The 17,946-nt window shown below is 42.3% G+C and overlaps 2 protein-coding genes across 2 annotated transcripts; both read left to right on the top strand.

The window, feature by feature from the left end:
* The first annotated feature begins 1,024 nt into the window (after window positions 1-1,024).
* Window positions 1,025-9,485, top strand: LOC120742066 (bromodomain-containing protein 2-like). Its single transcript, XM_040045194.1, has 12 exons — window positions 1,025-2,078; window positions 4,589-4,892; window positions 4,978-5,115; window positions 5,330-5,477; window positions 5,571-5,770; window positions 5,890-6,372; window positions 6,463-6,591; window positions 6,717-6,908; window positions 7,003-7,262; window positions 7,353-7,663; window positions 7,769-7,894; window positions 8,050-9,485. Exons 1-12 carry the CDS (start codon window positions 2,047-2,049, stop codon window positions 8,175-8,177), a joined length of 2,451 nt encoding a protein of 816 aa, XP_039901128.1. The 5' UTR covers window positions 1,025-2,046; the 3' UTR covers window positions 8,178-9,485.
* Window positions 9,486-12,650: 3,165 nt separating this feature from the next.
* On the top strand, window positions 12,651-16,331 carry LOC120742067 (estradiol 17-beta-dehydrogenase 8-like). Its single transcript, XM_040045195.1, has 9 exons — window positions 12,651-12,726; window positions 13,614-13,816; window positions 13,893-14,009; window positions 14,229-14,324; window positions 15,070-15,157; window positions 15,231-15,313; window positions 15,454-15,495; window positions 16,119-16,218; window positions 16,312-16,331. The coding sequence occupies exons 1-9, from the start codon at window positions 12,681-12,683 to the stop codon at window positions 16,329-16,331; spliced, it is 795 nt and encodes a 264-aa protein (XP_039901129.1). The 5' UTR covers window positions 12,651-12,680.
* The last annotated feature ends 1,615 nt before the right edge of the window (window positions 16,332-17,946 follow it).

Here is a 17,946-nt window from a genome sequence, read left to right on the forward strand (position 1 = left end):
TCACGATCAGAAGAAAAAAACAGATGTCAGTATTTTTCTTTGACAAAACTCCGACAAATGAGATGTGGATTATTATGGCGATCATAAACGGATTACAGGTGCAAGAGTTCGGCAAACAGCGCAATCAGTAAAACTGCAATCGTTTTTAGTCACGTGGTCACGCCTGGCCAATCAGAACGAGCCAAATCCGACGGAAAGTATGTCCTTTGTTCGGATATTTCGACAACTTTATCGCCTAATTGTGGCGAATAATCTGCGCGTCCTCTGGATATGGACACGGTGTTTTTATGAGCTCGGGCTCGCGTTGAACACATTTTATCGCGGTGTTTGCAGAATGCCACGTGTCCAGATTGATGAACGGGCACGAGTCGTCACATGACTCCCCTCCCCCCACCCTGCGCAGGGAATGGGGGAAGAAGGCGGACATGTTTGAGGGAAATGTGTTGGTTAAAAAGTATCGAGGTGGAAGACAAGAAGATAATTTGAAGAAAGGTTTCGCATTATTTTGGGATTTATCATTGGAATTCTTACTTACTTTACATTCCAGAATTTATTGACTTATACTCAACATTCATTTTATATTTTTTATATTATATTTTAAAAATGTTTAGTTTAATGTTTGTTTTTACAGCACAATGTTATGAAAACGTTAGAAATATTTGAAGCTGTATTAATATGTGCCAGTGCTGTATCGTGTATTTCAGTGACATTGCAGGGAATTTGTAACCTTGGTGTGGGGGATGGGCGCAGTGGTTAGGTAACCTTTTGTGTGTCGTCGTTTCAATGAGTTTAAGTCGTTTTTTTTAAAAAAAGAAGCCGCTTAATATAGGTTTATTAAGTACGATTTTTGTACAATTATCTTGATGTTATTTGGTCTTTTATTGTTTGGTTGAACCACAAAGGTGTTGGTTTTGATGGTTTAATCTTTAAAACAATAGTCCAATCTTTATTTAATTATTCCCTTGGACTGTATTAGTTAACGTAGTTGTAAATATTTCGGTTGGAGCTTGATTTAATCAGGCTTTGGATGAGGTTGTTATGAAAACTGCTGTGTCATTCAGGCGTTGGTTTCTGTGACCTTCTTATAGGTGTTCGTGTTAGGTTTTTATTGCTGATGAAAGATGTAAATGATTGCTTCAGCACAAACATCGTTTAGTTAAATTATGTGTAAGGCCTGATCTGCGCCCTTTCACAGCGTGTAACTGCGGGTCGTGGAGGCCTCGTTTTACAGGCTTGGCTGGTCTGACTGTTAAAATTGTGGCGCTTTCTTCACCAAGTGTTGGGGATCTTACACCGTTTGCGCGTGTAAATCGAATATACGGCGTTTTACAGGTTTTTCTTGACATTGTGTGTTTTGAGTTGAGGGTTATTTGATCATATTACTGTCTCTCAACGTGCTTAAAGATGGCGGCTGTGCTTCGTTTCCCTTAGATAAAAATGCGGATGTACTGTTTAGTACAACGCTCGTGGGAAGAAGCCCTTGGCTCTTCGAGGGTGCGCGTGACTGGATGCAACAACCAATAGGCTTCATGGTATTTACCCTGAAAGCCCGCGTTACAGCAGCTTTGACCAATACCCTTCGTCGCTCTCAACACGTTGACGTAATGTAATATGATATGGAGCAGGCTGGCTTCCTTGCCCTCGCTGTCTGTGGGGGATAATATGGCGGAGCCAGTTGCATACAGTATATCTTAAAGGCTGTAGAAGGGTGGACCAATAGTGTTGTGCACTTATTTGACGGACAGGAAAATCTTGCGAATAGGGCTGACCTGAATTGCAGGTTGGAGAGTTTCAGTATCCAGGGGTGTGGTCATTTTAACTGACGTCGTGAACAGCCAGTAGAAATCCAAGGGGCGGGGACGTTTTGGGGTGGTGTGTCCAATGGGTTTTGCGACGGGTCTATAAAAAGCCGGGTGTAGTCGCATAGTCGCCATTTCAGCGAAGCAGATTTGAAAGAGAGCTCCGTGGCGGGGAACGGAGAGATCTGACGACTGGAGACGGATCCTGGTTTGAGTGTAGCTAAAAACAGAATCCGGATCCATCCCGATGGAAATGGCTGTTAACCCGCCCATTGACAGGTATCTACCGGTATAACTGACTCTCAGCTTTCCATCAGTCGGAATATTGTGAACATTTATGGTTATTTATTTTAAATATAACGGAACGGGCACCCTGTTTGCTGTAATGCCAGTTGGAGAGAGGTGGACGCTGAGTATGCTACAGGAAGGACTTTATCGCGTCGTTACAGGCATTAGAAGTGACTTTCATGTGGAAGAAGTAAGGTTGTTTTGGGCTTTTTAACATAACAAACTGCGACTGTTGAGCGCTGTGCCGGCGCCATTTTCGGCTGCCGTTGGCCGCTCTCTCACACTGTCTAGCAGTTAGCATTACTAGCTCTAGCCTGAGCCCAAAGGGTTGCTCATGAGACGCGTAAGTATCACGTTTGGTGCTGTATGTCTGCGTTTATTGACAGTGACAATTGACAATGCTGACCTGGCATCTTTTAAGAAGGCTTTATCTAATGTATAAATGTGGCATTTGTGTAGCACAAAACCATAGTTAAGCTTGATCGTTGTGCAAGTACATACGTAGGGGAGTCGGGCGCACAGCCACGGCAGAGTCACTGCGTGTTTCGCCGGTTTGTTGTTGTAGCCATGTGGCGGTCATGGGGTTGTTGTGATCGCCGGTGTAACGACTCCATTGTAGCATAACGGCTAACGCTCCGTTATCAGTAGCACCACTACCAGTTATTTATGTATTATTAAAGTAGTATTGTCACACATACAGATAGCCTGTCAATGTCTCTGGTAAATGTTATTTTTAATGTAGGGTTATTAGTATATATGTTGGGTGTTTCCCTTGGTTGCCTGGTTACAGCGCACACTAGCCCAGTAGTTAGCAGCTGCTATCATTTTGAACTAATCCGATAATGCCAAAAAACTGTCTCTAAATATGATAAATTTTTAATACTTTAATGGAGAATCTATTTTTTGTCTCCTAATTTGTTAAATATTTTTTGGGCCAACATGTTTTTTTTGTGTAGTGCTGTTAATATTTTGTACATGATTATTTCCCTTTTTAATAATAAAGTACACTAACTGTCAAATGTGTTTCCAACAGTTGTATCATTTAAAATGACTGCTTTACAATAGCTTTGCACTCCTTTTGTTGTATCATGTTGCTAATTCTTCTTACATTTTGTGTGTAGGGTGGATCAGTGCAAACATACCCTTAGGCTATGCATAGGAGACTTAAGCTACTAACCCCATGGGTTATATTACTTGCACTGTTTGCTTAAATGTGGAACTTAAAAAAAAACAACAATTTTCTGTTTTGACTTAATGGTAATGGTGCAGCATCCAATAATACAACACCAGCTGTTTCAGGCTTTTGGTAGAGACCAGTTTTCAGGCGGGTGACCTTAAATACCCCCTCTGGCCTTGGTTAGTCTTGTAAGTCTTGTGGTTCAGATGGTGGGCCAGTGAAGGTGGATCATGGTGAGTCAATACCTTGCAGCACTGAAAGAGGGGACAACTGAATAAACAGAATTGCTGGTTTTTACATTTTTCTTTTTAAATTAAAAATACTAGCATTAGTGTCACTGTAGATTTGATGCTAATGCCACCAACAGTCCCCATCCAAGTAACCAGACTCTGAAAATACTGCACAGTTAATGACATAAAATACAACTACTGTTACTTTATATCCAGTACCCGTAACTATGCTGTTTGGCTCTAGAGTGTATAAGGATATGCTTTCTTTACACCTTAGTGTTATTAAAGGTACACATGGAGGCACAATGGTAAGTCAGGTCAACACCAGAGTTCAACAGAGATGTCTTCCTTCGCTGGTGCAAAGTGTCGTGTTACGTATTGGTAATGTGACTTTTGTATAGAACTGTTTTCTCCTGTCATCTAAACATAACTTTGAAGTCACCAGGCGCTCATAGGTACAGTCATGGTTGCAGAGAACGAGTTTAGACAGTCGGTGTCTCGCACCTGTCAAACACAGAACAACAAGAAGTAGGAGTGGCTTAGTGTTAATACTGTGACAAGTTAATGTGTACCCTAAGCTCTGTTTATATATAATCACAATTCTGTGTTAATGACTAATGGGTGGCTTGTGGTAGACAAGGTTAGGAATTAGAATTTGTGTGTAAATTTTCTACACTATTCCAGTCATTACAGTAACATGGCAGCTTAAACTCCTCCCACAATCTAAGTTGTTTTTTTTTTTAAGCATGGAAACGGGTGTTGGGTTTAAGTCTGAGTGAGACGTGTAGAAGAGGAAGTGCTTGTACCAGTTCACCCAGTGTGAGCGCTCAGGGTCAGGCAGATGGGTGCTTGCTAACAAACGTGTAGTATCCTTTTTGACTTTGTATCAAATTTGACATGATAACAGGAAGCATACGTCAACAAGGGAACGCTTATTTATTATGAAAGTTGATTAGCTTACATGGTAATCCCAGGATGTACAGCACAGAATATTCATTGTAACCTTTCTATAATGAGAAGAAAACCTTAATAGAATTTCATCATCACAGCTCAAACCAAAATACTCAGTTCCTTTGTAACTGTGCTCTCTGCAGCTCCCATGTTGGGCCTGATGCCAGTATGTTGGGAATAATGATGGATCAGAACTGTGGCACAGCTGGAAAACGCATCCGAAAACCTTCACTGCTCTACGAGGGCTTTGAGAGTCCTGGAATGCCCCCCCACAGCCAGATGACCCCTTCCGGGCCCCCGCAGCCCCCGGTGAAGGACCCCAACCGCCAGGGGAGGATGACCAACCAACTGCAGTTCCTGCAGAAAGTCCTGCTCAAATCTTTGTGGAGGCACCACTTTGCCTGGCCTTTTCACGAACCCGTGGATGCTGTCAAGCTCAACCTGCCGGTGAGTGTATAGTTTCAGGTTTCAGTTCCTGTTTAAAGAGTGAAGTTTGAATGTTTCCACCCTGAAAATGCCTCTCTTCCTCCAGGACTATCACAAGATCATAAAAAATCCAATGGACATGGGCACAATTAAGAAGAGATTAGAAAATAACTACTACCGCAGTGCCAGTGAGTGCATGCAGGACTTCAACACCATGTTTACCAACTGCTACATCTATAACAAGGTAAATCTGCCCTGGTCAATATAACCAAAAATTGTAAAAATATATAGTATAAAATATTTAGAGCAATACTACCCTTGTATATTATGTATCTATATATAATTATGTCTTTAGATGTTGCCTATAGTTATTAACTATAGTTAATGAATGTATTATGTATAAAGTGTGTTAATATCATTGTTTTAAAACCATTTTGTGTGAATTTCCTTCACTGCAGCCGACAGATGACATCGTGCTGATGGCTCAGTCTCTGGAAAAGGCGTTCCTGCAGAAGGTGGCTCAGATGCCTCAGGAAGAGTTGGAGCTGCCTCCCCCACCTCCACGCAGCAAGTCTGCAAAAAATGGCAAAAAAAGGGAAAAACAATGCAGGTGAGCAGATGTGCCAGGCCAGCAGCTGTAGTACACTCAGGACAAGATCAGTCACTTCACAGCCTGATTCTCCTCTTTCACTCTTTCAGTCTCTGGAGGCGTGACAACAGCTCATCAAGTCCCAGCTGTCTCTCAGTCAGCATACTCGCCTCCCACTCCAGAAACGCCCGACTCAATCCTCTCCACCCCACCACAAACCATTTTGTCCAAGAGCATGCCCCACACCTTTCAGACTGAGCAGACCATGCCCACCATCACAGGTCTCCTGCCCACCCAGCCCACGGCTAAGGTAACTGTAACGCTTGACTTCTTGTATTTATATTTTTGGAATGTGTTCTAAAATTCATGGAGACTAGTCATGAAACGGGATTCCTCTGACTTCCTCTGTTCTTCTTTTCTCATCTACAGAAAAAAGGTGTGAAGCGGAAAGCGGACACAACCACTCCGACCACTGTACCCATGCCTATAATGAGCACGATGGGCGTTAGTGGCATGGGGCTGGGGCACAACTCACCGCTAACCCTGACCTCTCTGAGGGTGGACCACAACAGCGGCATGGGGATGGGGATGGGAATGAATATCAACATGAATATGGGCCGACCAGCAGTGGTTGTAGGCACCAAAGGAGCAGGAGGGAACAGGAGGGGAGTGAGCGGACGACCCATCAAACCTCCTAAGAAGGACTTACCAGATTCTATCCTGCCGCCGCCGGTGCGCCGCAGCAAGCTGAGCCCTCAGATGCGTTACTGCAGCGGCGTCCTGAAGGAGCTGCTGTCGAAGAAGCACGCCGCGTACGCCTGGCCGTTTTACAAGCCTGTCGATGCCTCGTCGCTCGGTCTTCACGACTACCACGACATCATTAAACAGCCCATGGACCTCAGCACCATCAAGGTACGCATTCATTCCACAGACTGAATTTATCACTTCTGAAACCGAAGTTCAGAGACTGTTTATCTAAAATCTTTTCTTTTGTTGTTTTAGCGAAAGATGGACGGCAGAGAGTACCGTGAGGCGCACCAGTTCTCCGCTGATGTTAGACTGATGTTTTCAAACTGCTACAAGTACAACCCTCCTGACCACGATGTGGTGGCCATGGCCAGAAAACTCCAGGTGATTTTCTTTATTTCAATGATTAAAAAAATTAATTGGAACTTTTAAATTCTTGCAATTTGAAACTTCTACTTCTCATTTTCAGTTGCATTTTTTTTTTAAACCAAACCATTTTCTCTCTCCAGGATGTTTTTGAGTTCTGTATTGCTAAAATGCCAGATGAGCCTCCAGCACCACCGAGCTCTTCCTCGTCTTCCTCATCCTCTTCATCCTCCTCTGAGAGTGAGCTCAGCAGCGAGAGTGAGGAAAGCGACAGCAGCCCAAGCTCCGACTCTGAGGAGGAGAGGGCGAACCGTCTGGCAGAGCTGCAGGAGCAGGTGTGTACCGCAGCATGTCTGTAAACACATGTTCACACACCGGTTGTTCGCAGCACTGATGCCATTTTATCTTTTTATTTTTTTGATCTTTCAGCTAAAAGCTGTTCATGAGCAGCTCACCGCACTCTCACAGGGCCCCATCGCCAAACCCAAGAAGAAGAAAGACAAGAAGGACAAAAAGAAGAAGAAAAAGGTTGAGAAAGAGAAGCACCGGAGGATAGAGGAGGATGTGACACCTGTCAGGCCGCCCAAGACCCCGAAAATGACCAAAACTCCAAAATCTAAGAGCAAGAGTGTGCCCTGCCCCGTGATGCCGATGAAGAAGGCACCGAGCAAGAAAAACAACAAGAGCAAGTGAGTGCTGCCACCTACTGGACAGTTTATGAGTTGACTGCATTGTGCACATTTTTATTTTGTTAAACACTCCCTGCTTTCCTCCAACAGATCCAAAAAGGCCAACGTCATCCCGCAGGTGGCCCACGATCCCCTCGTGAGCCATTTTGACTCAGACGAAGAGGAGGAGACGGCGCCTATGTCGTACGACGAGAAGCGCCAGCTCAGCCTGGACATCAACAAGCTGCCCGGCGAAAAGCTCGGCCGCGTCGTTTACATCATCCAGTCCCGCGAGCCGTCGCTCCGAGACACCAACCCCGAGGAGATCGAGATAGACTTTGAGACGCTGAAGCCGTCGACGCTGCGGGAGCTGGAGCGATACGTCATGACGTGTCTGAGGAAGAAACCCCGAAAGCCTTACAGTTAGTGAACCTCATAAAACATTGGGAAGAAAATTAATAAGCTGGGTTAGTTGATCTTTGGTTAAAGTTCTCCAGCTCATTGATGTTCTCGTCTTCTGTCTGCAGCGAGTAAGAACAGTGCTGGAAAGTCGCGGGAAGAGCTCGCTCTGGAGAAGCAGATGGAGCTGGAGAGAAGGCTGATGGACGTCAGCGGCCAGCTCAACTCTGGAAAGAAGCCGACGAAGACCAAACGTAAGTCGTCCATGTGAAACTTTATCAACACCGACTAAACTGGTCCCGGTGTTGAAAAATGAGCAAAAACTACAGCCATGGAGCATAATGTAGTTTTCTTGTTTTCTTGTTTTCCTCTGAACACATCTTGATGTTGTTTTGTTTTCTTCCTCCAGCCGAGAAGCCTGCAGCCGACACCCACACCCAGCCGTCGCGTCTCAGCGCCAGTAGCTCCTCCTCTGACTCTTCTTCATCATCCTCTTCGTCCTCGTCCTCAGACACAAGTGAGTCAGACTCCGGCTGAGAGACAGACTCTTCATATGAAAAGATGTCCCGTTGGACTCTTTTCCCCCCGAGTGGACTGAACTTATTTAAAGCTGCTGACGGAGCTGCAGGAAGGGCCGGCGAGCCCGGCAGAGATGGAGCGTTCCCGGCACTCAGCTCCGACATGAAGGAGGTTCCTGCTCTCCTCCCTGAAGAACCGGCCTCGGCGGGTGGAGTGAGGGACGCTCCATCTCCTGCACATAAAGAAGATTGAGGCGTGCGTTGGAGGGATAAGGGTGCTAGAGCCAGAATGTGTCTAATTTCTGGAGATAATTTTCCCTTCTCACCGTGCTCCCTGTCTTTATGCTGTATAGACGAGGTGTACAGTACTCAATACATTTCTTTTATAAAGAAGCATTTTATGGAGCTAATTTATTCCCTCATTGTGGGAACAATGAAACTGGCATGAGCGAAGTCGTTTTTGTTTGTGTTTCTTTCTTTTTTTTCCGAGTGGATAAAGAGGGGAAATGTTTGTGTGTGTGTTTCTGTGCGAATGACGTCGTGACGTTCTTCATAGTTTTGACGCAGGCGTTGAAAAAGTGGGTCTGCACACAGAAGCACCTTCAGAACGCATGAGATACAGAGGAGCTGACGAACATCTGCACACATCTGTTGGAGGGGCATGAATGTTTCTGTGTCAGCTGTTTTCTCATCCTTTTCTCTGTAAACGTGTTGCTTTTTCTAATGTGACCAATCTGCTAATAAATTGTGGGGGCGTTTCGTCCTGTGCTCAATAACATCTGTTCCTCTGATTTCTTTAATTCAGTCACAAAAACATCGGATCAGAGAGGTTTTAAATCCAGAAGTTTGTCTTTAAACAATCGGCCTTCGAGATCGACGGCAGCTGAAAGTTTCAGTTTTATTTGACTTTACTTTGTGTGATTAAACTTTAGTTACAGCCAGTTAGAGACGGCGAGTTTGTTTTGATCGAGTAGACGCCGACGACGGATTCGTGTTGTTGTGATGATGCACTGTTTCGTTTTGTTTGTACTACTAAACCAGTTTGTGATTTTTAGGGTAAGGTGTGTTTTCTGTTCTTCTGCAGCGGATTATTTATTTAGGAGGAATTTTAAAAAGGAGAAACTTTTCATACTGAAAGCAAACGTTTGTGGACAGGTTACCGGTCGGGATTGTGGAGGTGTAGACAACCTACAGCCTCTGAGCATGTTTTTGTTTCCCTTTGATTCCTTTTTTTCAGTCTGAAGTTTGTCAGAACCCTGAAGCCTGTGTACTCCATCGCTTCACCTGAACATCTGTACATAAATAAACTGAGACGTCTTTTCACCGACTTTGGCAACGTTTTATTGACATCCTGAGTTCAAACAACACAACATAAAAAATACATCAAAGTTTTCAGTTTGGTGATCAAAGAGAGGCGCAGATTAAAGTATTAACTGCAGTTTGTTTATTCTTTTGCTGAAAGAACTTTTTAACCCTAATCTGGACTTTTTAAAACAAACGCTCTCATCACAGAGGGGAACAACACACAACTGGAACTGAGCATTAAAATCGAGTTCCTCTGAATGACGTTCTCACAGTGCCTGACTTCATGTATCCTACATATGCAGCCTGCATCCTGCTGCAAGCAGTTTTCCTGCATATTAAAAATCCTGAGATTCTCTGACATGTTTATATTGATTATTAATAATTATTACTAATAATAAATAAAAGGGAACAAGCAGACAAAATCCATTTAATACTCCAAAACACTCCTGCTGCACTGTGTGACCCCACAGACCAGCTGAAACTTCCAAACATGAGTTTTTTTGACAACAGATAAAAGTCCAGAATAACACAGAAGATTTGGTGTCACATTTAAAATCTATTCTTAACTTGGGAGTCTTAATAATATTAAACTGAACCTTTTATTAACATTTTATTAATGATATATTTATATCAGCCTTTAAATGTATTCAGTAATGATGCTGACAGCCGGGACAAAAACATGTAAAGATATTTTTGTGATATTTTAATTGGATTTTATGTAAATTAAGGTGTTTTTTCTGTTCCAGCCGAATTCGTTTTTGCTCTTAGTCTAGTTTGGCTCATTTTTCATGAAAGCTTCTTGAAAGATGAAAGTGAAAACCAGATGAAGCAGTCAGAAGTTACCAGGCAACAGGATCTCTTCTTGGAAAATAAATAGAGCAAAGAGGACACAGTGAACTGGACTTCAGCACATCGCTGACGCTGCTGAAAAATTCTGTTTCATTTCTCAGGGAAAAGCTGGACTGGAGATTTTACAGACACTTAAAAGTGCAAGAGTAACAACAGACAACAGAATTATGACGGAGACGATTGTAAATCAAAGCCATGTGTGGCTAAATATATAAATGTTCCTCTAAAGGTTTCTGCAGCACATCAGTGTCAGATTTACTGATCATAAGATATTTGATGAGAATATTTAAATAAATCTACCCAGTAAATAAGGAAAATTAACTATATGCTAAACTATAAACGTTACTGAGTTCTCACTGCGGTGTAGACTGATGCGTTGAGTGTTTCTTCTTCAGTCATCTTTCTCACTCACTATGTGTTAACAGACCTCTCTGCATTGAATCATACCTGTTATTAACCTCTGTCTCTCTTCCACAGCATGTCTTTATCCTGTCTTCCTTCTCTCACTCCAACCAGTCGTAGCAGATGGCTCCGCCCCTCCCTGAGCCTGGTTCTGCCGGAGGTTTCTTCCTGTTAAAAGGGAGTTTTTCCTTCCCACTGTCACCAAAGTGCTTGCTCATAGGGTCATATGATTGTTGGGTCTACGTTACAATATAAAGCGCCTTAAGGTGACTGTTGTTGTGATTTGGTGCTGTATAAATAAAATTGAATTGAACAGACTGATAACAGAGATTGACTGCCCTCCAGTGGCCACAATAAGTATTTACACCACTGGTATCCTGCCACATGTAAATACTTCCGGTATTGTGGCAACCACAAGAGCACCTGGCTTTAGCCGATGTAAGGTGAGGAGCTCCACCGTAGGCGGAAACGTGTGACTTCGACTTTAATAGCGAAAATTAAATTGCGTTTTGACCACATTGACAGAGCAGAGAAAATATACTAGACAACAGATTAAGTTGAAATTATGAGATAAAAACATTTTGCATGTAAAAAAAACAGTTTAGGTTTCAGCAGAAATAACACGTTACACTTTGCATGTAATAGATTTGGGGAGAAAAGTCTTTACAAAAAGATACTTTACAAGATACTTTTATTTGTGACATATGTATGTATTGACATACAATCTAATAAAGGCTAACTAAACTAACTAACTGGGCAATAAAAGACATGAATAAAGTGCAATGTGCAGTAAATGGAACAAGTTACATTGATGTTACAGACAGTGAAAAGTAGTGAAGTGAATTTGTTCAATAAGAAGCAAAAAACAAATACATTTGAAAGTGACCGCTACATAGGTGTCAAAAGAACACATTTTTCTTTACTCGAGTAAAAGTATAGATACCTCTGTTTAAAAATACTCTAGTAAAACTATTGACTCATGTTTTTACTCAAGTGGAAGTAAAAAGTACAGGCTCCAAAACATACGTAAAGTACAAAAGTATAAAGTAAGGTAAAGTAAAAGTAGGCACAAAAAAGTAGCAAAGTAAAGGACAGATACCCCAAAAGTCTAGTAAAGTACAGTAACCAAGTATTTCTACTTCGTTTCTTTCCATCTCTGATGCCAACAATAAATCATATTTTAATGCAAAATGTGGTTTAAAGACTCCAGCTGTCTTACTTAAACCAGAGCCAGGAAACAAACATATCTGTGTTTCTCTGCATGGAGCAAAAATTACAAGTTTAAAAATGACCGTTTTAAATATTCCCATGTTGTAACGCATGATCAGTGTAAGCGGACTTGTTGATTCCTACTAACGGTGAATGACTCTGTTCCAACCTTTACGATCCACTTGCGCGGTTTGCAAGTCACGTGTTTCTGCCTACTGTGGTGGTGACGTGTTTCCGCTTTCTGTGGCGCTCCACAGTGGCTGCAGTGTTCATGATCGCCGGTATTTAAACAGCTGCAAATGACATGTTAGACTATAATCTGTGAAACATATGTTATGAAGGAAATTTCTTTGTTAAGAGTGAAATAACAACAAATATAACACAACAGTTCTGTAAAGATATTTAAGTGGCCAAAAGTTTGGATTGATTATAATGTAGAAACAATAATCATACAGTCATAAAGTTGCCTAAAAACAGGGCATTTATTTGTTTTGTGTAAATCCTGTTGACTACAGTCTATTTGACATTTTAGGTAAAGATGTTACACATAAAAAAACATACACAACATTTTTGATAGAAGGTCACTTTTTGGCCCAACACCGGTATCGATTTCAAAATAAAATGCCTGTATTGGCTTTTATTCTTTTACTGATGATGTTGGATTTTGGTCATTACATTAAACACTGTTTACCTTTTTTCATCGTTTTTTATCGCCGCCTGATGGACAAACCTGAAACTACAACAACAGCAAACTGTCATGGCGGCTGCCACAAGGCTCATCTCAAGGTTGACGCTGGTCACCGGTTAGTTTATGTTTTATTACGGATCATTCACAAAGAAATAAACCCGACCGTTTCTTTTTGTCTCGGATGTTTTTGCTCCGTTAAACCGGGAGCGGTTTTCTCCGTTATCTCCGCAGCTGAAGGAAACTCGCGCTTCGTTAAACTTCTCTGCGAGTTCAGAGCAGCTGTGAAGTTTCAGACTGACGTTCAGACTAAGGAGATTTATTTTGTATCATGTGAAGCTGTTCAAAGTATTCAGCAGCTGATTCATATGTAATTAGACGCATCTGTGCAGCTCGGTTATTGTTGCCGTGGAATAAACTGACGACAGGAAAGGATCGTTCATATAGCCCACTCCTTCTTCCGGTCAGTTTCTCTAGCAAATATTCCCAAAGATAACAATACATTATTTTTAATGCACACTAGTTAATTATTCAGAGTTTAGGCTGCTTGCAGGTTATAAAGAGATTAAAATTTAGGCTCCAGCTCAACATCTGATGCATAATAAATTTCACCTGTAGAGAAAATGTGAGTTCATATTGTGTTTTTGTGGAGATAATGTTTTTATTGTAGCTCAGGTTAGTTTCCTGTCCTTTGCTCCTCGTGTTTAAGTCATTTGTAGTAAATCGCAACCTTTCATTTTAAAACAGGAAACACAAACATCAGAAACGTTCATTTCCAGGCAGGCAGCTCCTAAACTATTAAACGTGGATGTTTAATCAGAGCAGGAAGCTTTGAGCGGACCTGAGAGCCCTGCAGTCGTGTTTTCACGACTAACTCTAGTCCAGATGTTTTGTGGGGACTTTTGTTTTCATTTCAGAAACATCCTGAGCTCCTGACGCCTCAGACGCTGCTGTTTCCTCCTCTCTGCTCCTGCTCTGACTTCACGCTCCTCTCTTCCCACCCAGGTGGAGGCAGTGGGATCGGGCGGGCGGTGTGCCAGCGTTTGGCCTCTGAGGGCGCCTCCGTGGTGGTCGCTGACATCAGCGAGGAGTCGGCCAATGAGACGCTGGGGGGTCTGCAGAGCGACCTCAGAGGGCAGGTCCACACGGCGGCTGTAGTGGACGTGTCGTCTAAAGAGAGCATCAAGAAGCTGGTAACGAGCGTGCAGGTGAGAACAACGCTCCTGCTGCGCGTTCGTCTTTTCCTCCTCCTCCTTCTTTAACGTAAGCTCGTTCCTCCTGCAGACTCGGTACTTCCAGCCTCCCTCGGTGTGCGTGAACGCAGCCGGCATCACTCAGGACGACTTCCTGCTCAACATGGAGGAGGAGCAGTTTGATAAAGTCATCCAGATCAACCTGAAGGTAGGCGGCGCTGACACCTGGCAGCTTCTCCTCCATCTCACACTGCAGGCTGAGAGACGACTGAACACAGTTTAAAATGATGTGAACAGCAGAACAGTGACGGGCTGTTTATTTGTTTCCTGTTAGTGATTAAATCCACTCGAGCTCACAGGTAAAAATATATTTGAATCTTGTGTTAGATCAGAGTGAAAGGATTCATTTTTCATTTTTCTCTCCCAGGGTTCATTCTTGATCACTCAGGCGGTCGCTCAGGCTCTGGTGGCCTGTGGAGCGCCCAAAGGATCCATCATTACTGTGGGCAGCATCGTGGGAAAGGTGAGATATGAGCAGGCGCGGTTTGGGTCACAGTTTTGTACAGAAACATAAAAAAATGAGTTGGAGATTTTTGTTCTTTAGTTTAATTTAAAGGGAGAAAATAAAATAACAAAAAGAATTAAAGACAGAAAAAAAATCTCATTGGTCATTATTCTGTTTACACACACAGAAGTAAAAAAACACCTGAACATAAACCTGTGGGCAGGCTTTGAGTTTACAGTTCTGTGTAAACTCTCCTGTTTATGTCTCTGGTTCCAAACCTGCACGTTATTAATGAAACTCTGATTTTTTACTCTGAGAATGAAGCTGAGCTGACAGCAGACTGAAGTCTCAGCAGTGACTCGTCCTGCAGCTCCACTCTAGTCGAGATGCATTCAGTGTCCTGTCAGACGATCGAGTCACGACAGTTTCAGCGTCAGTTTATTTTCCTGCTTGACTTTTTTTTGAGTTTCTTCGCATCTGTTTGAAATTAATTGTATTTACATTTTATTTTTACAGCTTAATTGATATATTTGTGTAAATAAAAGCTCCAACTCAGAATTGGATCTTGTGTTTGTGCTGGCTTCAGGTAAAAGTGCAGTGCATGATCCTGCAGATGATGTCTGAGTTTTTGTTGCCTTGAAGTTTTCAAAGTAAAAGACGCATGAAAGATATTGCGTCCAGAAGCAGCTTTAAAAACCACTGCAGATGTTCCTCACTCTGTGGGGCCTTTATCTCATGTCTGTGTTGTGGTTGTTGTTTGCAGGTAGGAAACGTCGGTCAGGCTAACTACGCTGCCTCTAAAGCTGGAGTCGAGGGTTTAACAAGGACCGCCGCCAAAGAGCTCAGCAGGTAAAACAAAGTGATGCAGCGACGCGCATGAGCTGACCGGAAACTCACCTGTGTCTCCGCCCTCTCCCCTCCAGGTTTGGGATCGCTGTAACTGCGTGCTGCCGGGGTTCATTACGACTCCAATGACAGATAAAGTGCCAGAGAAGGTTATTAGCAAGGTACAACACACACACACACACACACACACACACACACACACACACACACACACACACACACACACACAGACCAAAGCTGCCAACATATTTATTTACTCCTGCTCCTCAGTGTGAAGCTGCAGCCATGTTTTGTGTTTCAGATCGAGTCCTTGGTGCCTCTGGGACGGATGGCGAGCCGGCGGGTCAGTTTCACATCACTGATGCTTTTCACTGTCATTCTTCATCCAGGACATCAGATTCATACATGTGTCGTTCTGCTCACACCAACACCAGCTGCGTTTAAATGAACACAAAGCTGTTGGATGAGTGTGATTTGTCCAAACATATATATGGAACATGAGAACATCAGTGTTACTGCATTTTAGAGTCATCAGCCACTTTAACGAGTGTTAAAATAGGACTGTGTTAGAAAACAGGAGTCACACTGAAACTGTGTCACACACACAACCGTTCAAAATACAGACAAAATCCACTTTTTTGCGTTTTTCTCAGAGAATCACGAGAAACAGATCAAACACCTGTTTCTGTTACACTGCTTCATTAGGATGATGTTGACACTGTGACACTCACAGCGGGGAAACAATGATTGACGAGTTGAACTTTTTCAAACAAATGTATTTTTCAATTCTGAAAAAAAAAGTTTAGAGGGCTCAAAAATGCTGAAAGAAATAATGCATATTGAAAAATGCATAATTTCAGCCCAGCGGTGCTCTCTGACAGCTGTAACTCAGAGACGTTGGTAGCATGAAGGTGAACGTTGCATGGCCTCATAAAACAAACTAAAGTTAATTCATTAAAAGATCAGCTGATGGGCTCTTTGTGTCCTCCAGAGGTCGCTGATGTCTGCGCCTTCCTCGCCTCGGACGACTCTCAGTACATCACCGGAGCCAGCATCGAAGTGACAGGTGCAGTTTCTCTATAAACTTTTCATTTCACATGACAAATGTTTTCAGTTTAACGAGAATCCCAACACATCAGGACTCGTCTTTCTTTGTCAGGCGGACTTTTCATGGGTTAAATCAGCCGTCCGGCGAGCGCGCGACTGAAGACCGTGAGACTAGTTTCTACGTAATTATTATTTTTGACTCTGATTTTGATTGCGTGAATGTTTTTGTAATTTTGATGTGAACCTGTCACATGTTGTCTTAATAAACTAGGATGTTGAATCTGAATGAAGCTTTAAAAAACTTTTAACATGTTTGTGTGTTTTTGGGGCACAGCTGGTTTGAACCAGATGCTTGTTTTAGTTTTTAGTGTCTCCACACCATCATCACCACCAGAGCCTCCTCAGGCTTCCTGTCTTCTCTGAGAAGGTTTACATAATAACTCGGCTTAAAAACATTGTTGGAGGTCAAAGGTCAGCACACACAGTTTGAACCTGAAGGCTGAGCGTCCTCAGATGTTGCAGGTGTTTAACTCTGAGCTGTGAGCCGAGGTGCTGCAGGCCTTTCAGGGCTGTTTGTTTCATAATCGGAAGCATCTTTGCTCCGTCTGTGCTGCAGTTTTTCTGTCTTTTATTGTTGAAACCACAGCAGTTTTCACTTTGAGTCGTCTTCAGCAGATGCTGTTTCTCAGCTAAACATGTGAGTTTGGAAACAGGACCCATAATCTCAAAGACGACGTAGCAGCACATTACGTCCCCCTCTGAGTGACACAGCTGGGCTTGTCTTGGTTTTAGAAGTTTAAATACAGCCGCTGAGAGGAGGAGAGAAAAACAATAACGATGCCAAAATCTGTCTGCAAAACACTCGAGCAAAGAGAAACTGAGGTTTCTGTTTTTGTCTTTATAAAAAGTGAAGCTAGCAGCTCTCAAACAATCCTGTCTTTTACTCACAAACACATAAAATGTCTGAAAGCATTTTGAAATAATTACTTGCAGAGAACAAAGTTAAGCTAACGAGGTCAACGAGTTAATCCCAGTTCTTTAAAAGTCTGTGACTAGTGAGGAAACCGAACTGATGCTGATCTAAATAAAGAGAGGAAACGGGAGCATAATTTCAGAATGGCCACAAGATGTCGCTGTTTCACCTTCTAGTAACAAATAGAAACAGCAATCACTAAAGTAGACCATAATAAATATTTAATGGAGAGCACATAAACAATTTGAAGTTAAGGATATTTTGTTATATTACCAAGACATAAATTAATATTGTCACCAATGCAGATTATGCTACTAAGGATTTGGGGAAATTACATTAAAGTAAGTCAAAAAACAAAACATGAAGCTGATCCAGAAGATAAATTAATTAAAAAAATGCACAGAAATAAAACGAAGAAAGCTCCTGGAGCTCTTTAAACTGCTAAATAATAAAATAAAGCATTCAACAAGTACTTTGACAAATAGCGACACCTTGTGGCCTTATGTAGTAAAATCATGACAGCAGTTTGGAAGAAAAACATGAGTCAAGCAGCTCTTTTTAAAAAGATTATATATTACAGAAACAAGAATTTAAAAAAATTACTTACAGACATTATAAAATTTTTTTCTTTTTTCAGCACCATATTTTTAAGTTGAAACGGCTTCAACACAATAAAAACAAACAATAGTTGAGGTCATTTTCTCTGGAGGAGGGCAGATTTTTTTGGTTTTGGGTTTTTCGGTCATCCATCCTCCGGTTTCCTGCTATATATAT

Source organism: Simochromis diagramma, unplaced genomic scaffold, assembly GCF_900408965.1.
Source record: "Simochromis diagramma unplaced genomic scaffold, fSimDia1.1 OVJJ01000764.1, whole genome shotgun sequence".
NCBI lineage: Eukaryota > Metazoa > Chordata > Actinopteri > Cichliformes > Cichlidae > Simochromis > Simochromis diagramma.

Excerpts from the sequence above, each read along its gene's own strand:
- LOC120742066 (XM_040045194.1), top strand. The coding sequence starts at position 2,047 with ATGGAAATGGCTGTTAACCCGCCCATTGACAG. Across the intron at positions 6,373-6,462 it reads TGGACCTCAGCACCATCAAG|CGAAAGATGGACGGCAGAGA; the intron begins GTACGCATTCAT and ends TTGTTGTTTTAG. Across the intron at positions 7,664-7,768 it reads GAAACCCCGAAAGCCTTACA|CGAGTAAGAACAGTGCTGGA; the intron begins GTTAGTGAACCT and ends TTCTGTCTGCAG.
- LOC120742067 (XM_040045195.1), top strand. The coding sequence starts at position 12,681 with ATGGCGGCTGCCACAAGGCTCATCTCAAGGTTGACGCTGGTCACCG. Across the intron at positions 12,727-13,613 it reads AAGGTTGACGCTGGTCACCG|GTGGAGGCAGTGGGATCGGG; the intron begins GTTAGTTTATGT and ends CTTCCCACCCAG. Across the intron at positions 16,219-16,311 it reads AGCCAGCATCGAAGTGACAG|GCGGACTTTTCATGGGTTAA; the intron begins GTGCAGTTTCTC and ends TTTCTTTGTCAG.